General features: G+C 35.9%; 1 protein-coding gene across 1 annotated transcript; it reads right to left on the bottom strand.

The window, feature by feature from the left end:
• Positions 1-7,715: 7,715 nt before the first annotated feature.
• LOC123839362 (small ribosomal subunit protein uS13-like) lies at positions 7,716-8,257 on the bottom strand. The gene has a single exon (XM_045868754.3). It carries the CDS (start codon positions 8,209-8,211, stop codon positions 7,762-7,764), a length of 450 nt encoding a protein of 149 aa, XP_045724710.2. The 5' UTR covers positions 8,212-8,257; the 3' UTR covers positions 7,716-7,761.
• Between the last annotated feature and the right edge of the window lie 16,662 nt (positions 8,258-24,919).

Here is a 24,919-nt window from a genome sequence, read left to right as displayed (position 1 = left end):
TCGAACACTTCTGAAAAAAAATTTTTTTTGTGACTGTACATTTTCTGGAAAGTGATAAATTGTGTCCAGTAGGGAAAAAAAATGGAATTTATTTTAAATGTTGTCTGAAGGTTACAATCTTAATAGAAGTCCATGAATTTGAAAAATGTTAACTATGCAGTGTTTGACAGCTCCTGCATTTTGCAGCATACCGACATCAAGTCAGCTAGCGCCGCTCTCTCTGTAAATACCTCTATTCAGAAAAGCCACCACCAAAATGCAACTTTATTTACTGAGCATGTCATTATTGTTCCTAAGAATGTTTGACACTCTTTTTTGGCTCATAACTTATTAGTTTTTACAAAAGAACACTTGATTACTGAAAAGAATGTGAACTGATTAAATGTAATATTCAATTTTATGAACATATTTTTCTTTTTGCCAAAAAGTGGTGTCCTATTTCTCTTGAATACTATATATTTCTTCAGTGTTTAACATTTGGTTCAATTGAATACAGGTGGTTAATGTTTGGTAGTATTTTGAAACTGATCCCTAGCCTGGAGACATTTTAGCATCATTCAGTGGTTTGTATTGAGAAAAGTCCAAAGCAATATCTATAGCGGCTGACAATATGATCTTGTATAATTCTGCTTTTTCATTTAATTCCTGAGCTTTGTTCCCATAATTCCAACCTTGAGCAATGGACTTCAAGATTAATTATTGCTAAAAGAAAGTACACATGCAATCCAGGTTGTAAGTTTTTATATGGGTATGTGGTATGATGAAATCCTAGGGTAAATAACTTTCAAGTGGCATGTGCTATATTCTACAATTGCTTGTAGGATACTGCTTTGTTGGGAAAGAGTGTTTACTTTACACAACAATTAATACCTCCATGTACAACACTCCATGTAATGTATTGGTAATTGCTCCTCCGCTCGTCTCTTTGGGAGATGATAAAGCACTCCTTGGTATAACTTGGGTGACATCAAGGAGGTGAGCAATTTTTGGATTCTGGCTGAATGGCAAACAAGAACACTAGCATCTGTGTGCCAGAATAAGAATGGTGCATGGCCATGGTTTTTCCAAGGATTGCATTTCTAAATACGAGTAATTTTTAGCATATCCTCAGTATGAGTATTTTAGGTTTCATAATATAGGGAAGTAAATAATCCCTTATTGTGAACCTATTTGCTGTTGTCATGATTTAACCTAGGTAGACTGGATTGTCTTCTGTGGTCCATATATTGATATTAATTAAATATTCATATTAATATTTATTATTAATATTAATTCCTCAACCTTTTATTGGTAAAAAATTATAAGACAAATAATTTAGCAGCATTAATGAAGTCTAAGTTCATTGAATACTTAACATTCCAATTTAGCTTCTGTAAAGTGGTAAGATAATAGGTATGATATCATACCTACTTCTTGGGCAGAAGGAATAAATAAAGTATATAGTCAAGGGAACTTGAAACAATATTAGAGATGTCATTGTGGAGAAATGGGAGCACAGGTAAGCATAAGTTGTGGCCATGTGATAATCAAATGGGATGGATCCATGCAAACTGGTACACACTATATAGTGGAATGATCATTAGCAATCAAGAAGAGATTTCACCTATAGCTAACATTTGGAAATCCATAGCTCATTTAAATCTTTTCATTTGAAGAATGCCCATAAAGCTATAGATTAAACTAAAAAGGGCATTGCTATATTTATATATTTCTAATCTATGAGTTTTATAGGTTCCTGACAAATCAGATTTCCAAGTGCTATCTTTAGTTGTAGTAAATACAATCTTTTTTTGCAAAATATCTTTAACTTGAAAGAGTTCAGGAAAAGTGGCAGAAATAAGAACTATTAGTTCTGCAATCTTATTATGCAAATTGAAAAAACCATTCATTGTAGTGTACAAGCCTCTGCAAGCATTAGTGGTCTCTGCAATTGGAGAATGGGATATTTGCATTTTTTAATTCAATCATGCTGGAGTGCCAGAATGTCTGTGTTCATAACCTTAATGAATAAAAATAAATTTTGGTATCAAGTTGGGTTAAAAACATATCTGAGAAGTTAGAAAGCAGAATTTTTTTAACTGTCATTTCATTAATTTGATATTTTATACATTCTACAAATACTGAGAATTTTTAAAGAATTAAACACAGTCCTAGGCACTGAAGATACGAACATCAATATAATTCAGGGATGTTCAATTTAATTGAGAGGATCGTGGGTGACCATTTGATTACAATTCAGATGCAGTGTGTTATGGCTTATCCTAGAGGATAAATCCTGTGGTTTGTCCTGTAGTTTATTCTGTGGTTTATTAGGGAGGGAATGTCCTTTGGTAGGCAAGGCGTGGATCTAAGGAGAATGATTTGGAAGTCATCAGTGTCCTGTCCTTCCTCTTTCTCCACCAGTTCTTCTCAGACCCCTTCACCTGGAATTTAACTATCTTCTCTGTCCTCTCAGAATACTTATGATCTGAGGTACTAGTATTTCCCCAGATTACCTGCCTAGCATCATATTCAAGGTGCAACTTAATAGCACCACAGCTAATCTATACCTTCATTTGTCCCCCCTTTGTCTGAAAAAGGAAGGTAATTTCTGGATGTCTCACATCTGCCAACTTCCTTCTGTTGCCAATTGACTGATGTGGCTCTCCCTGTCTAAGTACCCCAGGACAGAATGCCAGAAGAATCTAGACTGTTAGAAAAAATTAACTGAGGAAGTGTCACTGTTATTATAACTTGTGCCTGAAGTGACCCTCCTTCACACTCTGGCCTCCTTTACCTTCCACAGATAACAGGGTTCTGGGCACAGGCTGCAGAACCTACTGTGACTCTGTCTTGTCCTCACAATGAATCTGCCACACTCTGTAGGACAAGGACTAATCTATGTGCATCCTCAATTGCTCTGTCACATTCTGGAAGACCTACCTCCAAACTGACATTTATTTTGCCCCATCTTCAGTGTGACTGTAGCTTCTCTTCTCAAATTAAAACCATATCATCCCATCTCCATTAACAGAGACTTTTTTGGGGTGGAGTTAGCAGAGCTCACAAAAATGATAAGCTAACATACAATAAAAATGTAATTATTTTTAGGGGCCCCTGGGTGGCTCAGTCGGTTAAGCCTCTAACTTTTGATTTCAGCTCAGATCATGATCTCAGTGTTGTGAGATCAAGCCCTGCATCAGGCTCTCTGCTGGGCTTGGAGTCTGCCTGAGATTCTCTCTCTCCTTCTACTCCTTCTCACTTGTGCTCTCTCTCTCCCTTTCTCTCTCTAAAAGAAAAAAAGAGTACTTATTTTAAAAATTTTATTTCCTAACCATTTTATCAGATCAAGAATATTGTTAAAGTCTTCCATGGCAGATGCCATTCGTATATTTATGTGTGCCAAGTAGTCATTATTTCTGGTGGGTAGTGCTATTAGATACCACATAAGTCTCATAAGCCTCAGTGGTCCCAGGCTCTGAGTTTATAGTCTACAGCCCTCTGGAAGGATTGACAGGCAGTATAAACCATATATAGATGCCCTGTTTTACAAAGGTAAGCATAGCAGAGACAGCTGTAACCATCAGTTTCTGTCACAATCCTGATCTGCATCCAACAGGGACTAGAGATAGTTTATTTACTGTCTTATATTGCATATTTCTTGTGTCAACACTTGATTTGCCTCATCTGTAATACAGAATGGAATTCCCTGCTACTTTGATTTTCCTGGGTCTTTTTTACAATGCAGAATGTCTGAAAGGCTGACAATCAGACTTTGTCTCATAATATGTTTTTTGTTTACAAAGATAGTAGAAGGATGACACCTAGGATAAGCTCTCAGTATCAGTGTATGCAAACAACAGCAGGGGAAAGCAAAAACACTATCTTAAGTCTTTTTCCCTTAAATAGTTAATATGACATTGTTCAGGACAAGGCAGTCATACTAGGGAGTTTAGATTTTTGATTACTCAAAAGATATGGCTTAAATCAGTGGTTCCAGAGCAAGGGACACAAACTCTTAAAGACCTTGGTATTATTGCAAGGACTACATGCAAAAATCCTTACATCAATTTTTTTCCTAGACTGAAGGAATATTAGATCTTGCCTATATGTGTATTACCGTTTTTAAAAGTGTAAACAGATGCCCTTAGGAATAATGTATTATAAACATATTTTAAAAGCATTCAAATATAGATTATGGTCAAATATTGTCATAATTAGTATCTATCAAATTATTTTTGTATGAAAATCTGCAAATGTTTTGATTTTTAAGAAGGTTCTTCATTCTGAAAAATTTACAATTCCTATATTAAGTAGAATATGTACTGCTATCCTTACTGGTAATAGATGAGCAAAAGTATAATCATTATTTCCTTTTCATTTTCTGGAAAGATCATCTATCTGAAAATATCAAGTTTGAATAATACTTTTATCCTGTCCCTACTATTTCAAGTGACTAGTTACTGAACAGCAGTTTTATGCCTAGGCCTATAAAAATCGTTTTACATACATAATATTGTTTATTATTACACAACAATCCCATAGGTTAAGTTTTATTTCTCTCCTTTCATAGAGAAAGAAACTGAGGCTTAGAGAGAGATAACTTGGCAAAGATGACCCAGTTCTGTGACAGATCATAAATTAAGCCATGTCAGAATTATTTCATATCTCTGCTTTTATGCAAGCCACCAACAGAAAAAAATCATCCTCCTAAACAATGCTAGTGAGATAATCATCAGTAATTCTTAAACAGGGAGATGTTTATCAAACATTTATCCATAATGGGTCAATTTTCCCTAACTGCTTATAATATTTTTTGAAATATTTATTTATTATTGTTCCTTCTATGGAACAATAGAGGGACGTAAAATGAACAAACAAAAAGCTCTTCAATTTAGATAGGTAGATTCAAAACAGGTAATTAGAAATCAAATATTTGTGTTTTTTTTAAAGATTTACTTATTTATTTGAGAGAGAGAGAGAGCAGGAGAGGGGCAGAAGGAGATGGAGAGAGAGAATCTCAAGCAGGCTCCCTGTTGAATGTGGACTCCAACACGTGGCTCAATCTCAGGACACTGAGATCATGACCTGGGTCAAAATCAGGATTTGGACGCTTAACCAGCTGAGCCACCCAGGTGCCCCAATATCATATATTTGTTGTATGATCAATTAAATTTCTTGTTCAGAAGAGATCCCTACCAAAAGACTTTGGTAGGAAAGAAACCTGCACGTCATCTTGTGTGACTTTCAGAATGTCCTTCAACTGTAATCACTAGTAATAATTCAGGCCCATGAGGATTCTTGAGTTCTTTTACTTCTCATGTTATCTCTCAATGAGCAGCAGAAACATTGCAGATTTCTGCCATCTCCACACTAATCTGTTTTTATGGCTTTTGCCTCATTTGCACAACTGCTATCATTGTTTGTAAAAATGACATTCCATCAACTACATTCTAGAGAGTTGCCCAATTTAAAGCTGGTTAATATTTTAAAAGGAGAATGGTACCGATATATTTAAAAGGGTACCTGCAATTACAAAATAATATTGACTTTTTAACTCAACTTTTTATTTTAGAGTAGTTTTGGATTTATGGAAAAGTTGCAAAGATTGTACAGAGAGCTCCTATATGCCTCCATACCAAATTTCCATTGCTATTAACACCTTATATTAGTATGGCGCATCTGTCACAACTAATGAACCAATATTGATATATTTTTGTTAAAATCTATACTGTATTCAGATTTTGTTACTTTTTATCTAATGCTCTTTTTATGTTTCAGGATCTCATCCAGGATACTACATTACATTTAGTTGTCATGTTTCCTTAGGCTCCTCTTAGGTATGACAGTTTCCTAGATTTTCCTTCTTTCTGATGATCCTGACAGTTGAAGATATGTGGTCAAGTATTTTGTAAAATGTCCTTCAACTGGGGTTTATCTTTTTTTTATTCATGATTAGACTGGGGTTTCTGGTTTCTGGAAGGAAAACCATGAAGACAAAGTGCCACCTTTATCATGTCATATCAAGGGTATATACTACCAACATGATTTATCACTGTTGTTGACTTTAATCACCCAGATATGGTAGTGTTTGTCAGGTTTCTCCATTGTAGAATTACTCTTTCCCCTCTGCTTTCCATACTTTTACAAATATAGACCAACATCTAGTTTAAAACATAAGAAATATAGGAGTGCCTGTGTGGCTCAATCAGTTGAGCATCTGACTTCAGCTCAGGTCATGACCTCAGGGTCCTGGGATCAAGCCCTGAGTCAGGCTCTGCACTCAGTGGTGAATCTGCTTGTCCCTCTCCACCCGCCCCTCCCCCCACTCATGCTCTTTCTGTCTCCCTCTCAAATTAATAAATAAAATCTTTAAAAAAATAAATAAAATACTATATGTTGGCTAACTGAACATAATAAAAAATAAATAAAAATGCCTTCATAGTAAAAAAATAAAAATAAATACAATAAAATGTAAGAAATACAGTTTTTAGAGATTGCCTATAGACCACACAATTTATAGTTTTATTTGCCTGAAACAACAGCTTGATCTTTTAAATGGATCAAGAAACACTAGCTAAAAAGCCAGTATTTTGTCCATTATTTTGGTGAACTATTCAAGTGCTTCAATAGAATATGCAGTGGTTATTGAAAAATATTAACTTATTTCCCATATTTCTCCAAAAATATTTGCATATGGCAAAGATATTTGGGTTTTTTGTTTCACCAAATGAATCTACTTTTAAGAACCAGGGATTTAAAAAGCAGAGAAATTTGTGGTTCTCTACTCTGTATTATCCCAGAAACAGTACTATCACCATGCTGTGTTGCCCTCCCTAGACTGATAACCCTTGCTTTTTGGTTTTCTACTTAAAAAAAAAAAAAAAAAAAAAAAAAAACAGAGAGAAAATAAGAGGAGAAAATATATATCTAGGACAGAGGATATTATTAAAAATGTAAAAGAGATAAAGATGGCATCTAATAGTTCATAAGAAATCTATTGTTATGAAAAGGGATGTATTAGGGAAAAAATTTTTCAGCCAATACTGAAACAAATTTCAAGTCCCTCACTTCATTTCTTAGCTCCTTAGTAAAGACCTAGACAGGCCCCCAAAACGCTTGTCCCTTCTTGCATACCTAGAATAAAGACTGTATTTCCCACCTTCCATTGTTCTTGGTTGTGCCTTGTCATTAAGTTCTGAAAAAAGGATGTTGATCAAGTTACAGGTCATTCCCTGGGAAACTTCTTTAAGAGATAGTCTATACCTTTTATCTGTTGTTGTTGTTGTTTTGCCTTTCCTTTTCTCTTCTGACTTAAATACAGATGGGTGTGGCTGAATATGGTCAAGCCAAAGCTGACCATGAATTGTCTGAAAGAATCGACAGCATACTTGGCAGAACAACAACATAGAATAAGCTGAGTTCCTGACACAGGAGACACATCTGCTCTGAAATGATTATCTCCACACTTTTACATGAAATATGAATAAACTTTTATCTTTTTATCAAAGATTTTATTTATTTTGACATAGAAAGAGAATGAGCACAAGCAGGGGGAGCAGCGGACAGAGGGAAAAGCAGGATCCCCGCTAAGCAAGGAGCTGGATGTGGGACTCGATTCCAGGACCTTGAGATCATGACCTGAGCCGAAGGCAGATGCCCAAGTGTCTGAGCCACCCAGGCGTCCCAAATTTTTATCTTTTTATTTTATTTTATTTTATTTATTTATTTATTTATTTTTAGGTGTATAAGCTATTTTATTAACAGACAAGGCCTACAGATTTATTTCTTCTTGGACACACCCACGGTGCGGCCACGGCGCCCTGTGGTCTTGGTGTGCTGGCCTCGGACACGAAGTCCCCAGAAGTGGCGCAGCCCTCTGTGGGCCCTAATCTTCTTCAGTCTCTCCAGGTCTTCACGAAGTTCGTTGTCCAGACCATCGGCCAGGACCTGGCTGTACTTTCCATCTTTCACGTCCTTTTGTCGGTTCAAAAACCAGTCTGGGATCTTACACTGACGAGGATTCTGCATAATGGGGATCACACGTTCCACCTCATCCTCAGTGAGCTCTCCGGCCCTTTTGGTGAGATCGAGGTCTGCTTTCCTCAGCGCCACATGAGCATATCTTCGCCCCATGCCCTTAATTGCAGTGATGGCAAAGGCTATTTTCCGCCGCCCATCGATATTGGCGTTGAGCACTCGCAAAATGTGCTGGAACTTCTCAGGGATCATAGAGACATGGCGGCGGCCCCAGCGGCGGCGTGTAGGCCTCCTGTGGAAGAGCCCAAATTTTTATCTTTTTAAAGCCACTGTCGGGCGCCTGGGTGGCTCAGTCGGTTAAGCGACTGCCTTCGGCTCAGGTCATGATCCTGGAGTCGCAGGATCGAGTCCCGCATCGGGCTCCCTGCTCGGCGGGGGGTCTGCTTCTCCCTCTGACCCTCCCCCCTCTCATGCTCTCTCTCTCTATCTCATTGTCTCTCTCAAATAAATAAATAAAATCTTTAAAAAAAAAAATAAAGCCACTGTCATTTCTGGTTTTCTGCCACTCACAGACTTAATTAATACAATAACATTCTGAGCCCAAGCTCTTACGTTAGCTAATAATAATAATAGCTAATAATAATTGAATATTTCCTTTTTCCACGGAACTTTTGTACATAATTTACATATAGTAGCATTTGAAATTTATAATAAGTATAGGACACACCATTATCAACTTTATTTTACAGATGAGCACTCTGAAGCTCATGAACTTGAAATAAACTGTCTCAAATATCAAAGAACTGTTCTGTAGCAAAGCTAGGATTTGAATTCAATTAGTCTGGCTTTAAATCCTGCACTCCGAAGAAACTGGTATTTCTGTACTCAAGACTTTTTAGGATATTAAAATAAAAATAATTTTATATTAAAAACAATGTTGAGGTTTCAATATTGTTAATAAATCCTTAGAGAGGCAATATAGCATAAAGCTTAAGAACATGAGACCTAGAGACTGACAACTTAGGCTTTAATATCGTCTATATATTAGCTACATAATAGATTCTAGAATCCATTTCTAATTACATAGATTGAATGGTTAGAGTTTGTCCATCCCCCTTGACCTCCTTGCCCTCAAGTGTCATATGTATTTTACTCTGAAAATGGCAAGTATTTACTGTGCTATAATTATTTTGAGAAAAAAATAACTGAGTAGTTTCCTTCCTATTTGACAGTCTATGATAATGGCCTAATAAGACATAATACATAGAATATGACAAGCATCAGAGATGAAGTAATTTGTAATTTGAAATAGTGGAAATAGCAATTCAAAGATCTCATATAGTTTTATTCTCTAAACATTATAGTGGCATGTGTGCCTATGAGACCGTGTCAACTATTTTTTTTAAAGATTTTATTTATTTATTTGACAGAGAGAGACAGCGAGAGAGGGAACACAAGCAGGGGGAGTGGGAGAGGGAGAAGCAGGCCTCCCGCTGAGCAGGGAGCCCGATGTGGGGCTCAATCCCAGGACCCTGGGACCATGTCTTGAGCTGAAGGCAGACGCTTAATGACTGAGCCACCCAGGCATCCCAAGAGACTGTGTCAACTATTAGGCAAAAGTTTACCAGAATATTTTCTTCAATTTTATTTTTGTTTGTACTTATATATTTATATTTCTAAGTTGAACTTAGTATTGATTGTCTATTACCACATACTCAAGTTGCAACAATCAAACCAAGATTTAGATGAAGTGCTTAGAATAGTCCAAAACTGTATCCACAAAGACCACAGTGATGATAACCTCACGTAGGCTGAGTATTTGCTGTGCACCTGGCACTTTTGTTTCTTATGCATTGATTTATTTGATTCTTCTAATTACCCCTCTGACAGAAAATCATGATCCCTCTTTTACGGATGAGGAAGCCAAGGCACAGAGAGGTTGAAAAGTTGTTAAGATCCTAAAATAAGTGGCAGATCTAGAATATGAATTCAAGCAATTGGTTTCTAGGACCTGCCTTCAACCACCATGCTGTATGGTTTCTCTAAAATATAAGACCTAAATAAATACATAAAAAGGAAGATAATTTTGGAGTCAAAGATTATCTCTTATTTTTGCTTTACTGCTGCTGGCCTAAAATGTGAAAATCACCAGGAGGGATGTTGTGGTAAGCCCTTGTTTCAAAAAAGAAATAAAAACATTTTACATAAATGTGAAATCATCTCTAAAGATTATGCTCAACATATATAGTATCCTCTACCCTGTATATCTTGCTTAACTCAGCATAGAGAAAATTCCACCATCCTAGAGCTTCCATCTTGAAATTAGAAGTATAATCAGAGCTCAACAAATTAATATTATCCATCTAATCATCAATCCTTCAGAATAAAAATAATAATTGAGCCTATTTCTCTAAATATTTTGAAATGCTAATCTAAATACAGGGATTTTATGCAAGTCATTTTATCTTATAAGTTTCTAAATGTAAGTGCCTACCTTGTGTATCTTGCTTAACTCAACATAGGGAAAATACCACATTCTAGGAGCTTCTACCTTGAAATCAAAAGTATAATCAGTGCTCACTGAGTCAATATTATCATCCATCCAATGTCATTAATACTTTAGAGTAAAACCAATGATTGAGTTTATTTCTCTAAATACTTTGAAATGGTAATTTTAATATAGGGATTTTATACAAGGTATTTTCTCCTATCAGTCTCTAAATATAAATGCTCTATAAATCTGAGCTACAGATAAGCTTGTAAGAGAACTCAAGAAATGAAATTTTTATTAAGCTATTTGTGGAATTATAAACTGCCTCAGTACACAACAGAACATTAGTATTTCTCTAAATTAATATTAGGTATGCACTAAGTACATTTTGAAATGCAACATAATTATCAGTACTTAAAAATACTCTGATCTCTACAATTAGCCTTTAGCATGTACTGCTATTTTAGAGAAGCAGATGAGTAGCACAATGTAGATAGAAGCAATTTATTTGAGATTAAAATCAAAGGTATAGTCTTTGGTAAAAGCCCATGGACTATACAGATTTTGAGCACTCTAATTAATTGCTTTCTTAGCAAATTTAGTCTTCCTAACAGTCTTTCCCTAGGAATAATCAATAGTTCACAAAACCCAAAGTGGAATGGTGACAAAAACCTTTAGGCTCTTTTATTGCATTCATGACACTATTCATAAATATAAAGCTTGTACCAATGTTTTCAATTATTCAGTAGTTCAATAATTATTTTTGAATTCTTTGGATGTATGTAACAGTTATTGTGCTAAAGATAAATGAGACATGTTCTATCCTTCAGGAGCTCAATTTCTTAGTAATATGTGGTATTATATAGTGAAAATACTTCCCTCATTTCAGTATTTTACACTTTGGGTTATAATAATCTATCCATGTTTCTGTTTCATATGGAATCTCTGTAAGATAGTATTTTCTTCCTTTTTGTATCCCTAGTGACAAATTCTCATCTTGGCACAAAGGAAATCAAGATTTGGTTTGGCAAAGGAAGTAGACATCAGGCCATGAGAGTAGATGGCCTGTTCAAAGAACAAGTAACTGCTCCATGTGTCTGGAAGTAAAGTAGCAGATGTTGGGAAAGTGAGTTAAATAGAAGACACCTTGATAATATCCAAATAAAATATTTTGGTAAAATTATAAGTATTTTTCAAACATAATTTTTGGTATCTCAGAATATTTTTTAATAGAAGATGCTGATTATGCTATAAAAATAACTATGGGTAAAAAAAAAAAAATAACTATGAGTTTGTGGGAAACAAACAACCCTCTTTGTTTAGTCCCCAGTTCTAAGAGAACATTCTCTCCTCCTGTTGTAATGAGGAAAGTGGTCCTTCCTCTTAGGTCAGCTATAACCTGGATCTAATTTTCTTTTCAAACATCTGGAGTATCAATCCAGGGCACACTCTTTTTATTTGTAACTTTGTCCTCCCCCAGGTACCTTTGTATGAAATTCACACATGCTTAAATGTCTTCCATACTGAAAAAAAGTAGTGCCTCTTGATTCCCTCTAGTAATTCAGGTACTGCTTAGTTCTTGATCTCTTTCATAACAACTCATTAAGGGTTATTCTAAAATGCCTTACCTCCATTTCTTCACTCCCCATTCACTTTCCAACCCATTCCATTTTATAATCTTAATAATCCACTCAAAGTGCTTTTATTAAAATCACCAATGTCCTCTTTGTCATCAAATAAAAAGATACTTCTTAGGTACTATCTTGTATGGCCTCTCAGTATAATTTTACTTAACTTCTCCCTCCCTGAAATACTCAACTTCTATCAAATATTCTCCTCGTTTTTATTTCTTTTCTCTCTGTCCTTTCCTGTTAGATTCTCTGTGAGTCCACTTTTCTTGCTCCTACATATTCTTCCATAGCAATCCCATTCATTCCAAAGGCTTCAATTACCATCTCCATGCCAACCGCTCCCATCTTGTTATTTTCAGTTCATACCTCTTTTCTGGGCTTTAGATTTCCATATTTGACTGTTTACTTGACAATTCCACTTATATATCAAAATCATCTCAAAATTAGCCCCGTCTAACTTAACTAGAAATCTATGGGGTGCCTGGGTGGCTCAGTCGTTAAGCGTCTGCCTTCGGCTCAGGTCATGATCCCAGGGTCCTGGGATCGAGCCCCACATCGGGCTTCCTGCTCGGCGGGAAGCCTGCTTCTCCCTCTCCCACTCCCCGTGCTTGTGTTCCTTCTCTCTCTGTCAAATAAATAAATAAAATCTTTAAAAAAAAAAAAAAAAAAAAAAAAAAAAAAAAAAAGAAATCTATGAATCATGTTTTAATTCCAAAGCCTTTTACTTTCCACTTATAATAAAAACTAAAAGCTGGTTAAAAAAATATATTTCTAGTACTTTATTGTGTCTTTTATTTTCTCTATAATTTAATTTATTTCTAGTTTTTCTTTATTGTGGTAAAATATACATAACCTAAAACTTACCATTTTGACAATTTTTAAGTGTACAGTTCAGTGGCATTAAGTACATTCACAATGTTGTGCAACTGTCACCATGATCCATCCACAGAACTTTTTCTTTTTTTTAATCTCAAACAAAAGCTTTGTTTTAATCAAGAATATTTTCTTAGAGGGACACTTGGTGGCTCAGTCATTGAGTCGACTCTTGATTTCAGCTCAGGTCATGAGCTCAGGGTTGTGAGATGGACCCTGCATCGGGCTCTGTGCCAAATACGGGGCCTGCTTGGGATTCTCTCTCTCCTTCTCCCTCTGCCCCTCCCTGCCAAGTCACACACATGCATGTGCACACTCTCTCTCTCTCTAAAAAAAAAGAAAAAAAAGAATATTTTCTTAGAATTCTTTGTGGGGTTTTTTTTCCATTTCACGGCTACCATACTATGCTATTGCTGTCATTTCACAAATTAAATGTCCACATTCGTAGTACATATTTTAATCCAATCTTCATATTTTAGACTGACCTTTGGAAAAGCTTCTAGTCTATATAGGTCCCATCGTGTTTAGGAAAAAGATTAATACATGAAGCATGTATTCCCTAGCTTTGTTTTCCTCTACCCTCCTTTTGTTTAATGTACTTAATTCTCCCATTTAAAAATTCTTCAACTTTTTCAAATGAGTTGTGCTCGCTTTCTTCATACATGGCAGTCTTGGCATCTGCCATTCCATTTACTGCAATTATTTTGCCCTGCCATCTCCCTTTATGCCTATCTAACTCATACCCATAGTCAATCTAGGGGAATCTTCCCAGATATCCCAATGTAGGTTATGTCCACCTGTTGTCTGCTCCTATACCACCGTGCAAGTCTTGATTTTATTACTCAGTGCTCCAATAACTACTTGATCAATGTTTATTTTTTCACTAGATTTAACTCTTTCAGAAGATAGTGTCTAGCACATATGAGACTTAATATTTGATGATCATGTGGATGTTTCAAATAATCTAGTCTACTATGTTCTGTGCTAAAGACTCAACAATGAGCTAAAACAAAGTTATTACTATCTTGGCGATGCTTGTGCTAGTAACACAAGGTTGACAATAAAACAAAATAAATAAATTGATATCAGTTGATAATGTGCTAAGAAGAAAATTAAAGCAGGGAAGGGGAGGGGAACTGGCACGCTATTTAAAATAGATGATTTTTTTTTATAAAACTGCATTTAATCAGAGACTCAAATGAAATGCCATGGTAGATTATCTAAGAGAAGAGCAATCCAGAAAGAGAGATTTTCAAATGGCATGAAGCAGCAGGTGCTTGGCTTGGTCAAGGAGGAAGGCCAGTGTACATGGGTTGGGCTAGTGAGAGAGTGAAGAGAGGAGAGCAGGTGACAGATCATGCAGGACCTTGATGACCATGATTAACACTATGAGTGAAATAGTAAGCTGTTGCAGGGTTGTGAGCACAAAAGTGACATAATATGATTTACTTTTTCAAAAGAAAACTCTGGCTGCTTTGCAATAAGTAGGCTAGAGAAAGTTAGCATGGAATTGGACCACTGGGAGATTCTTTAAGATGGTCTTGGTGAGTGATGATTATGGTTAGAGCAAAGTGATCAAAGTAGAAATGATGGCAGATGGTGTGATTCAGGATAAATAAGGTAGAACTAATAGTATTTGCTAATGAATTTGATGCGGGATGAGGGAAAATAAAAGGAAATATTTATGATTCTAATATTTTTGGCTTGAGCAACTGGGAGGACCGTGTTGTCATTTACTGAGAAGAGGAAAATGAAGGACAGCAGATTTGAGAATGACAATAAAGAATTCAATTTTGGATATGTAAAGTTTGAGATAACTCAAACATATCCAACTGGAATTGTAAGTAGAGAGTTGGATATATGATTGAATGAATGAATTTCACTTACTTTCCATGCATTCAAGAAAAAAATTACTTAATCTCTTTGAGCCTCATTTTCTTCTATAAATTGACCCTGCTGGATTCCTTTGAGAATTAAAGGTAATACTTTACTTGAAGCACTTGAAGGGCACCTGGGTTGCTCAGTTGGTTAAGTATCCGACTCTTGATTTTGGATCAGGTCATGATCTCAGGATTGTGAGATTGAGCCCCAAGTTGGGCTCCATGCTGAATGTGAAGCCTCCTTAAGAGTCTCTCTCTTCCTCTCCCTCTGCTCCTCCCCACTCCTGCTCTAAAAATAAAATAAGATAATAAAATAAAATAAATAAAGGTAATATACTTGCAAGTACCCACAATATGCCAACACAAAGTAAGCATTCAATAAGTTTTAGGATTTTTTCCTCATCAAAATGCAGCCTACTTCGTAAAGTTTTTGTGAGGTCCAAATGAGGCATGGAAAAATTTCTACAAATTCAGAAAAATCAAAATATAAAGTATTAGTTCTATTATCATTGGCAGTGTAACTAATAATGTCTCAGTACATTAAATTTATATTTTATATACTAACATTGCTTTTGAAAAATAAAGCATCACACTACACATATATTAGAAATATAAGGTCTATTTTTTAGGCCCTTTGTGTAGTGGAAGTCTCAACAAAGAGAAACTGTTTTATTTTCTTGACCTTTATATAATCTTTAAGACGATGGAAAATTGTAGTTCTTAATCATTACTTGGACAAAAGTGGTATGAGCACCCAAGTTTTATTTATGGTGTTAATTTCCTAGAAGATACATTATGAGTGGGATAATTTTCTCTGGGAAAAAAAAAAAAAAAAACAGGATGTGGCCAGCTAGGAATCATAACTACTTTTCAGTCTACAGAAATGGATGGCATCCAGTGCTACAAATACAATTTTTCCTGGTATAATCTGGTTCCAGTTTGATTAGATGTCAGATAAAGGAAGCAAGGCAAGGAGAATGTCTTCTCTGATAAAACCGCATTTTTATTATAGACCTATCATCAATGCTCTTCAGTCTGTAATCCTTGCCAATGTCAGCTACTTTAAGTCCTGAATACTCATGAGATGCTGTATTCCATTTAAAGACATTATTACCTTTCTGCCCTCTTTATCAGCACAAGGTAGAAAATGAAAAAAAGGACTCTATTCTCATATCTATCACATCAATGGTCATGAAAAGATAGAAAAATGACATATTCATTTATTTAAGCTAATATGTTCAGTTCTAAAAGTCAGAGAGAAGAGATCAAGAACAAGATAGTCATGTCTGACTTAAAGAAACTGTGACTATAGTCTTTTAGAAACTTACTGGTAAGTGTTTAACAACTTCCTCGATGGAGATCAAAAAGAGCAATTCAAAAGAGATTTTCAACCAAAAGGAGAGTAAGATTTATTTTGTTATATTTCCTTTGTGAAAAGCTACTTGTCTAAGAGAGTGATTCTGAAAACAAACCAAAAAATGGATGAATAAAACTATCAAATAGTAAAATGTTGAAAGTGACAACCTGAAAATCAGTGTGAAGATGTGTGCAGGGGGTAAATTGAACATTAGGATATTAAGCAGGAGGGAGAGGCATCACCAATTGCTAGTTGAGGGATGTAATGGACCAAAGTACGCTCCTCCAACTAGTAACTGGCCTCCCTGTCCTTATTTTGTTGCATTTAACCTAGACGTCTTGAGCTGTGATAAGTTTCTTATTCTCATGTCCAGCTTAGTGACTTTAACCATGAAAACCTAGGTCTAATCTCCTAGTCCTAGTTTTCAGCCTGTTTATGATTCCCATTGTCTTTGCTGCTGACCACTTAAGTTTTTGCTTATTTTGCTTCATCAATTTCACAGCTTCAACTGTTTTCCTGACTTGTGATTTATTGCCTTTTCTACTCGATGGTTCTGCTTGCATATCTGATTGTGAGTATCCCCTGACTCTGATAAAGTCAACTGTAATGACCCATAGAAAGAGCCAGATATCCACCAACAATGAAGATTATTTAGTCTGGATAAGAGGTTCAGAGGCATTTAAATGTGTTTTATAGTCCCTTTTACAATTGGAAGGTACTAGCAATATTCTTCTTGAAGTCCAAAAGCTGAGATGCATCCCTGTTATCTTTGGTTAGGCTTTTTCCTTAATGGAGACAAAATTCCCTGACTTCAGCATGTTCTCATAGAGGGAGAGAGAGAGAGAGAGAAGGAAAGAAGGAAGGAAGGAAGGAAGGAAGGAAGGAAGGAAGGAAGGAAGGAAGGAAGGAAGGAAGGAAGGAAGGAAGGAACTATTGCTGTTTGCAAAGCTATCAGCTCTCCTACAGAATATATTGTTTTATTCATTAAATCAATAAATGTTTCCAAATGAGCAGAGCACTATGGTAAACATTACAAGGGATCTAAAGCAAGGTAAGCCTCAGAACCCAACAGCTTGATCTTATCAGTGCTAGACAACTGGACCAAAAGGTCATCTCTGAATCTTGATTGCTATACTGAGCTCATGTGTGTAAGGTGGCAACTTTCCTAGGCTCCACATAAAATCATATAATGGCACCCAAGTGTCTTACACTGTGAAATGTTTCAGTTTGTATCTGCTTAGGGGAGATACATGGTACAGACTTCAGAAAAGGAAGGATCTACATATGCTTTCACTTTATACATTTTTAAAAACTCATATAGTACTAAATAATGTTCTAATCAGATTGAGCAAGATTAAAAGGACTTCATTGATCTCTGTAGGCTTATATTTAGAAAAAAAAAGTTATTTCCTTAAAGTAATCTTGAAATGAAATAGCTTACCAAATGACACTGTGAAAATATTTGTTACGGAGATTCTTGTAATGTGACAGATGTGAGTGTTTATGTATATATGTATATGATGATGTCCTATCATCCTATTTTTTTCAAGAATTTATTTATGTATTTCGACAGAGAGAGACAGCGAGACAGGGAACACAAGCAGGGGGAGTAGGAGAAGGAGAAGGGAGCCCAATGCGGGGCTCGATCCCAGGACCCTGGGATCACAACCTGAGCCAAAGGCAGATGCTTAACGACTGAACCACCCAGGTGCCCCCTATCATCCTATTTTTATGAGTCCAAACAAACTAAGATTGCTTTTATACCAGTATTTGAAATATCTGTTATATTACGTTAAAAAAACACTATTATAATTTTTACTGTCAGTAACTTTTAACACTCCAACTGATTAACTTGGCACCTAAATTCCCTTTCCAGATGTTTTCATTAGTTATATGTTCTTATTTTCTTTTATTTTACAAATCTTCCCACAAAAAATATTTCAGACATATTTTATGACCAAAACATTGATGTCCAAAAGGAAACACAGCTCTGGATTATGGGTAAGGTTTGTTGATCTTAAGGTAAACTCTTTTCACAAATGAGGACCCTCCCATTTTTATCAGGCTGTTTTTTCTAAAATTAGACACTATGACATAATGCTATTTGGGCATTTGAGAAAGACACACATGGTTTTAGTGCCAACTGCGTCACTTTCTGGCTATGTGACTTCTGGCAAGCCAGGTATTTTCTCAACCATCAGTATTCTTATTTGTTAAATTAGAATAATATTCCATACCTGACAGAGTCATTCTTAGGATAACATGTGATCATACATATAAAGCACCTAGTAGGAGGTCTAATAATATTTTTTCTCAGTTTGACTCTAATTAGCGGATTCCCAGGTAGAAAGGTGAGAATAATTATTCACAGGTTTGTCTTTAAGAATCCATGTGAGACATCTAAATTTAACAAAACAAAGGAGGAAGAGAGAGCACATGTGTAAATGTTTGTGGGTGTTTTGTGGGTTAGGGAGATGCCGACCAATCGAGAACTTGCACATTGCTAAATTCACTTCAATGTAGCATATTTAACTATGTGTACCAAATCTCCAGGGGAAAATGAAAGTGGGATAGAATGTGTAAGTAAAGTAACCTATTGGGCATCATGGATAGAATGGTGATAATGGTTAAGTCTTGAGTGACCAAAATACTCAGTGAGCTAAAAGTTGAACTCAGGTGACTTGAATCTCAATTCAGAACCACTTTATCTTTTTTTTTTTCATACACCTCTAGAATGAGATTCCTTGGCTTTTTGTTTGAATGTTTTCTTTTATTTTAAGTTAACATAATGATTTGATGATGTGAACTTCAAGATGCCATGTAATAGCACATTCAAATTCTATAATTTACAGCTATTCTTCATTAGCTTATATCAAACTTGAATTTACTTCTGATCAAATCAACAGTAACATAAGCAACTTGGATTCCTGAAATGTGTTTTGGTTAAATAATGACAAATTTCAAAGCAAATTGTTGTGCCCATTTCTGTAGCAATCTTGTGCTATTTTCTTTTTCACTTACCGAAGTATAAGAGATGACAAGCTTCTTTTGACAGGGTTTTAATTAGTTTCCATATGTGATACTTTTATACCATGTGGTCCTGAAATTTTCTTTTTGTATGGAAAAAAAGGCCACTTAAACTGTTTTAATTATTTACCTGCATCAGTTCTGATATTCCCCAAACAGATGGCTTTAACACTTTTTTGCTTATTTGTGTTTCTGATTTTTTTTTTAAGCTTTGCTCTCATTCCAGAAATTCAGATAGACTGGTTTACTTTGTGAGCAATTGTATTAAAGAGAAGTAAAAGATTGACTGTAGGTCAACTGAAGGATTTTGTGCTGTTAAACTCAATTACGAGCAATGACTGAAATGAATTTAAAATTGCCTTTCCTAAAGAGTGAATGGATGCTGTCCTCTGATTTCTGACAGGACAGTGTTTGTAGAGCTTCTTCAAAATGAATGAGATTTTGGCATTTCTTACCCCTGTTTTTTTTCCTGGTTGTGGGAGTTGGGTGGTGGAGAAAGAGGTTGTTTAGTTTCCACAGCTGTACTAAACCAACAGTGAGTTTTGGCAAGGACAAATCATTTTGTATAGGCACATGAGGCATTTATGTGAGAGAAATGATTTATTTCTAACATAGATAAATGTTTTCCATTCTTGCAGTTGAGGGTGCTCACTGTGCTGCCCTTGGGAATCAAGCAGATATATTCACCTTCTCTTTCTTTCTTTTCCTCCTTGATCCTGGCTAGTCTTATGCCTAGCAGAAAGCTCAAAAGGGAGCCCTCAGGAGAGTTTGAAGTCAACACACTCACAGAGCTCCAATGATTCTGATCTCAGAGGTTCCTCCATACCTCTGCCAACCGGAACTCTTCCTTTTGAACACCCCTCTCCTCTTTTCCAGTCTCTGCTTGAATTTACCTTTCCAAGAAATGTGTTATTCAAGCTCATCCACCTTAATTATTCCCTAAAGCATTTTGTCTGAGATGTACAACATGAAAACTTACATATTTTTATTTGAACTCTCCTTTTAATACAATGTATGGAAGTCCTAGTTCCTTAGCTAGAATTTAAAATCCTTTGAAGACTAAATATTGCTTCTATTTCTTATGAAAAGAAATACTGTGTAATACATATGCCTAGACCTCAGTCAGTGTTCTAGAAACTTTGAAATTCTCCCACCTCCTACCTCTCACCTCTCAGATTCTCACTAATATGATTTAGCGTTGCCAGTTTCTTCCTTGATTTTCCTGGTTCATCACTGTTCTTTAGTTTGAGTGGGCGTGGCTATTTAGCCTCATGTGAGACTTTATCATTATTTGTAACTGCATTTATTTATCTCTAAGTAATATTCTATCTTATTTACTGTAACATCTGTTCCAGAGCTCTGCCAAAATTCTCAGACACAGCCTTGTAATCTACTTCTGCCTGACTTTAGCAAACCACTTTGCCTCCTACTTCACTGCAGTTTGAGATGTGTCACTTCCTTTCTCTCCACCCCTGATTTTCTCTGTATTTTCCCATCTGTCACTTCTGTAGCTCCTGCCCCTGAAGGTGTATCTTTCTTCCCCATCCAGTGCCTGCTGTTAGTCCTTCCCATGACTACTGTCCTTTCAGAAACACTGTCTTGAGTGACATTGTGGATTACTATCACTTTAATCCCTATTCCCCTTGTTTTAAGATATGCTCAGGTCTGTGTCTCAGACAGAGTAGTTTTCCAAGATGCATTTTTATATGAATGAATGACTGGTCCTTTCTAGTGTAAAATCCAACCAGTGGGGTGTATCTTTAAATACATGAACCTCATATGAAGGAGCATACTTGTTTATCTCATTAATAATAAATGAGTCATCTGTAAGGTTATTATGTACCGAGCTAGGAAAAAAGGTAATAACTTCTGCTTCTAATCCACAGGTAAGAATATGTGGTCATATGGTCACTGTAACAATTATGGAAAATATCATTCCTAGCTGTTTAGCCACTACTCAGTGACAAATCTACTGCATGGAATAGGCAGCACAATGGAAGTTACTTTAATGGTGAAGCCAGCTCGGTCTAGAGTTTGCTTTACAGTATTTTTTTTTTAACAAATATAAAAGTTTGTCACCACCTGCATGCCCAGCTTAGGAATAAGAAATAGGAAATTGCACATAAAATATTGGATACACTTTATGTAGTTCAGTATTGTCCAAGATATTGAGCCATTATTCCATTTTTTACTTCCTTGGTAGCTCTGAACTCCAGTTTTTGTCTCTCCAGCCCCGTGAGGCTGCCACAGCTTTTGGATATTGCTTTCTCAAGAACAGAAGAAGCAAATGATCTTAAGTAAAGAAACAACAAAACAAAACATTTTGGCAAGCATAGGACTTGCCTCAAAATATTTACTTTTTCTTGAGAATATTTTGCTTCTGTTTTCAGTAGAAAGGTTAGTCCAAGGTAAACTACTCTTTTATAGGTACAAGCAAAAATCCCAGGAGAGGATCTTGAGCAGAGGAGTGGAATCATATGAGTTGAGTTACATTTTAAGATACCACTCTGAATACTGGGTTTGAATAGACTATAGGAGAAAAGAGTAAAATTAAGAACAATTATGAGGTTATTGAAATAATCCAGGTGAAAGATGAGCATTATGGAAATATTAATAGCTCTATAAATTCCTGGTATCTGAGGTAGTTCTAAGATGTGGGCTGATGGGCCATGGCAGTTGCTGTTTAAATCTTGTTCTACAGTGGCCTCAGTTTAACTTCTTTCTGGACATCATGTATAAGTCAATATAGTATTAAGGTGTCCTATAGCAGTACTCCAAATATATATAATATAAGCATTTAATTAATCCTCCCCCTACTGTACATTTTCATTCTCATAACAGATTGTATGGATATTTCCTTTCCAGTGTTAGTGATATAAATGAGCAAGATAAAATGTCAACAGCAATTGACTTTACACTCAAAAATATCTTCTTTCTTGCTCAAGAAAGTTTGTGATTGATTGATTTATATACTCTAAAGCCAATCAATTTCTCTTTTATTTAAATATCAACTCATTTATTATTAATGAGATAAACCAGTACACTCCTTCACATAATGTTCATGTATTTAAAGATACATCGAAATAATAGTATCAATTAAATTATAGTACATTGATTACTTAAATCATCCAGAATTCTTAAATCATGGGTACAAATAATGTTTTCCTTAAATATTTTAGCCCTCCAAAAGACAGTATTTTTTTAAAAGATTTTATTTATTTATTTGAGAGAGAGAGAATGAGAGAGAGCACATGAGAGGGGGGAGGGTCAGAGGGAGAAGCAGGCTCCCTGCCGAGCAGGGAGCCCGATGCGGGACTCGATCCCAGGACTCCAGGATCGTGACCTGAGCCAAAGGCAGTCGCTTAACCAACTGAGCCACCCAGGCGCCCCCAGAAGACAGATTGCATAAGGGTTGAGTATGTGCTAGTGGCATTATCAGTGCACGGCTCCAGTCATTCGAGTCCTTAACTTAAGAGGAATTATTTTGCATTCTAGAAGCCTGAAACGAAGCCATTAAAGGTTTCTCATGAATCTGAAGATTCGTGTTAACCTTGCCCATATCCTAGTTTTATCCTTTTCAAGTAATGTTACCCAGTGAATCACACAGTTCTACAATATATTCTTTCTTCGAACCTGCAAGGTACGGATATGATCTGGTGGATGATATTCTTCATTGGCTGCTGCAATCTTGATGTTGCAATGAGCCGGAAGGAAGCAGAGGTAAGGAATCATGTAATTTTACTGCAGCATGATTTCACAACTTACGGTAAGAAACAATTATGGAACTGTATCCAGTGACTGTGATTAATTTTGACTTTCTATCACTATCAGACCATTGTCTGTTCTTTACTGGAAGCACATGCACATGAAAATATGGCAGAGATATATGTGGTTTCAGATGGACTACAGAGAGCAAAGGATCTATCTTGTCAGAATGCCAACTGATATCCTTAGGGCCCAGAACAAAGAGGTACATTCGCCATTGTTAATCAAGGGAGAATGATACCTATATCCGTATCTCTAGCTATATCTATGTTTCTGTCAATATTTGTATCTTTATATGATAGATATTATTATTATGTATCCGTTATAATCCAGGTACTTTTTTTATTATGCTCAGTTAGCCAACATATAGTACCTCATTAGTTTTTGATGTAGTGTTCAAAGATTCATTAGCTGCGTATAACACCCAGTGCTCATCACCACATGTGCCCTCCTTAATACCCATCACCTGGTTACCCCATCCTCCCACCCCTTCTCCCTTCTGTAACCGTCTGTTTGTTTCCCAGAGTCCAGAGTCTCTCATGGTTTGTCTCCCTCTCTGATTTCTTCCCCTTCAGTTTTCCCTCCCTTCCCCTGTGGTCCTATCAATATTTGTATTTTTATATGATTGATATTATTATTATGTATCCATTATGATCCAGGTACTTTTATGTTTGTTAATTCTTAGAGCAATTCTTTGAAGTAGGAGTTAATGCTATCAATTTTCAAATATACCATACTACATAGAAATGATAGACCTAAGACTGAATCACAGAACCATCTATTTCAGAACCTTCATTCAGAGGTTCCCATTCCTAGCTACACATACGAAACACATTTGGAGCTTAAAGAAATTAAAATGCTGTACTACATCTCTGGAAATTCTGATTCAATATGCCTGGGGTAGGAGCTCCAAATGTATGCTTTAAAAGCTGCCCAGGTGGTTCTGACATAAAGCTAAGATCGAGAACTCTTGCCTATGCTCATTCCACTCTCCTTCTCTGCATTTTTATGTCAAAAAGAGAAGACAGACACATTTCCCAGATTGCTTATTGTTGAGAGTCTTGTCAGGTCTATACAAGTGAAGGTTATGCATTGAGGATGTCTGGTCAAGAATGTTCCTGTTCTTGTTTGTTTTAACATTTTGACCATCTGCTATGCTCATAAACTTCTAAAAATGTTCTATATGTATATACTAATATTACAAGTAGGATATATTGGTAACAAAATTGTTGCGTCAATGATGCAAATAAGTAAAATACGTAAGTGAAAATCTTCTTTATTTATTTTCCCTATAAGATTTTTTCTTGTTGTAAATACTTTTGCCGTATTAATAATGACGTAATAATAATGACGTATTAATAAAATTTTACTTGCTTTTGCACTAATGACCACTTAAATTGTAATTTTTATGGTATGAAAATAGAATTAGGGTGCTGAATGCTACTGTGAATACAGATTTTCATCTGGGTACATATTAAAATAACATTCATTCCTATGAAGTAATAGGTAGAACTAGGTGCATTAGTTTGCCTTAAAATGAGCACCTACTATGTACCTGGCAGTTTTTTAAAAATGTTATATTCATTTAATCCTCAAAACAAGTTAGAGAAGTTAGAGAAGCAACCTTGTGTTCCCCTGTGCAGATGATGCAGTAGAGGCTCAGAGAGGTTAGGTCAGTTGCCCTGGACCACCCAGCATATAACTGGAGCCAAGTTGAATGTAGGTTAGTACCACTCCAAAGCACTTGCCTTTGCCTTGTATTTAATTACTACAATATTTATTCTTAGTGTCCTAGGAAAAAATCACTTTCATACTTCAGTAATAACATTTATTTAGCAGATGACAAAGTAGAAAAAGCAGGGTATGACGAAATAAGAAACCCGGACTCATGTTCTTTCTTAACCAAGTGGATTCATATCATGAGAATATCAGAGCC

This window comes from Mirounga angustirostris, unplaced genomic scaffold (genome assembly GCF_029215605.1).
Source record: "Mirounga angustirostris isolate CCGP_5_RB_7025 unplaced genomic scaffold, mMirAng1.0.hap1 SCAF_5, whole genome shotgun sequence".
NCBI classification, from domain to species: domain Eukaryota; kingdom Metazoa; phylum Chordata; class Mammalia; order Carnivora; family Phocidae; genus Mirounga; species Mirounga angustirostris.
The sequence above is the reverse complement of the archived record's forward strand: the minus strand, read 5'-3'. Positions and strand labels throughout refer to the sequence as shown.

Excerpts from the sequence above, each read along its gene's own strand:
- LOC123839362 (XM_045868754.3), bottom strand. The coding sequence starts at position 8,211 with ATGATCCCTGAGAAGTTCCAGCACATTTTGCGAGTGCTCAACGCCAAT.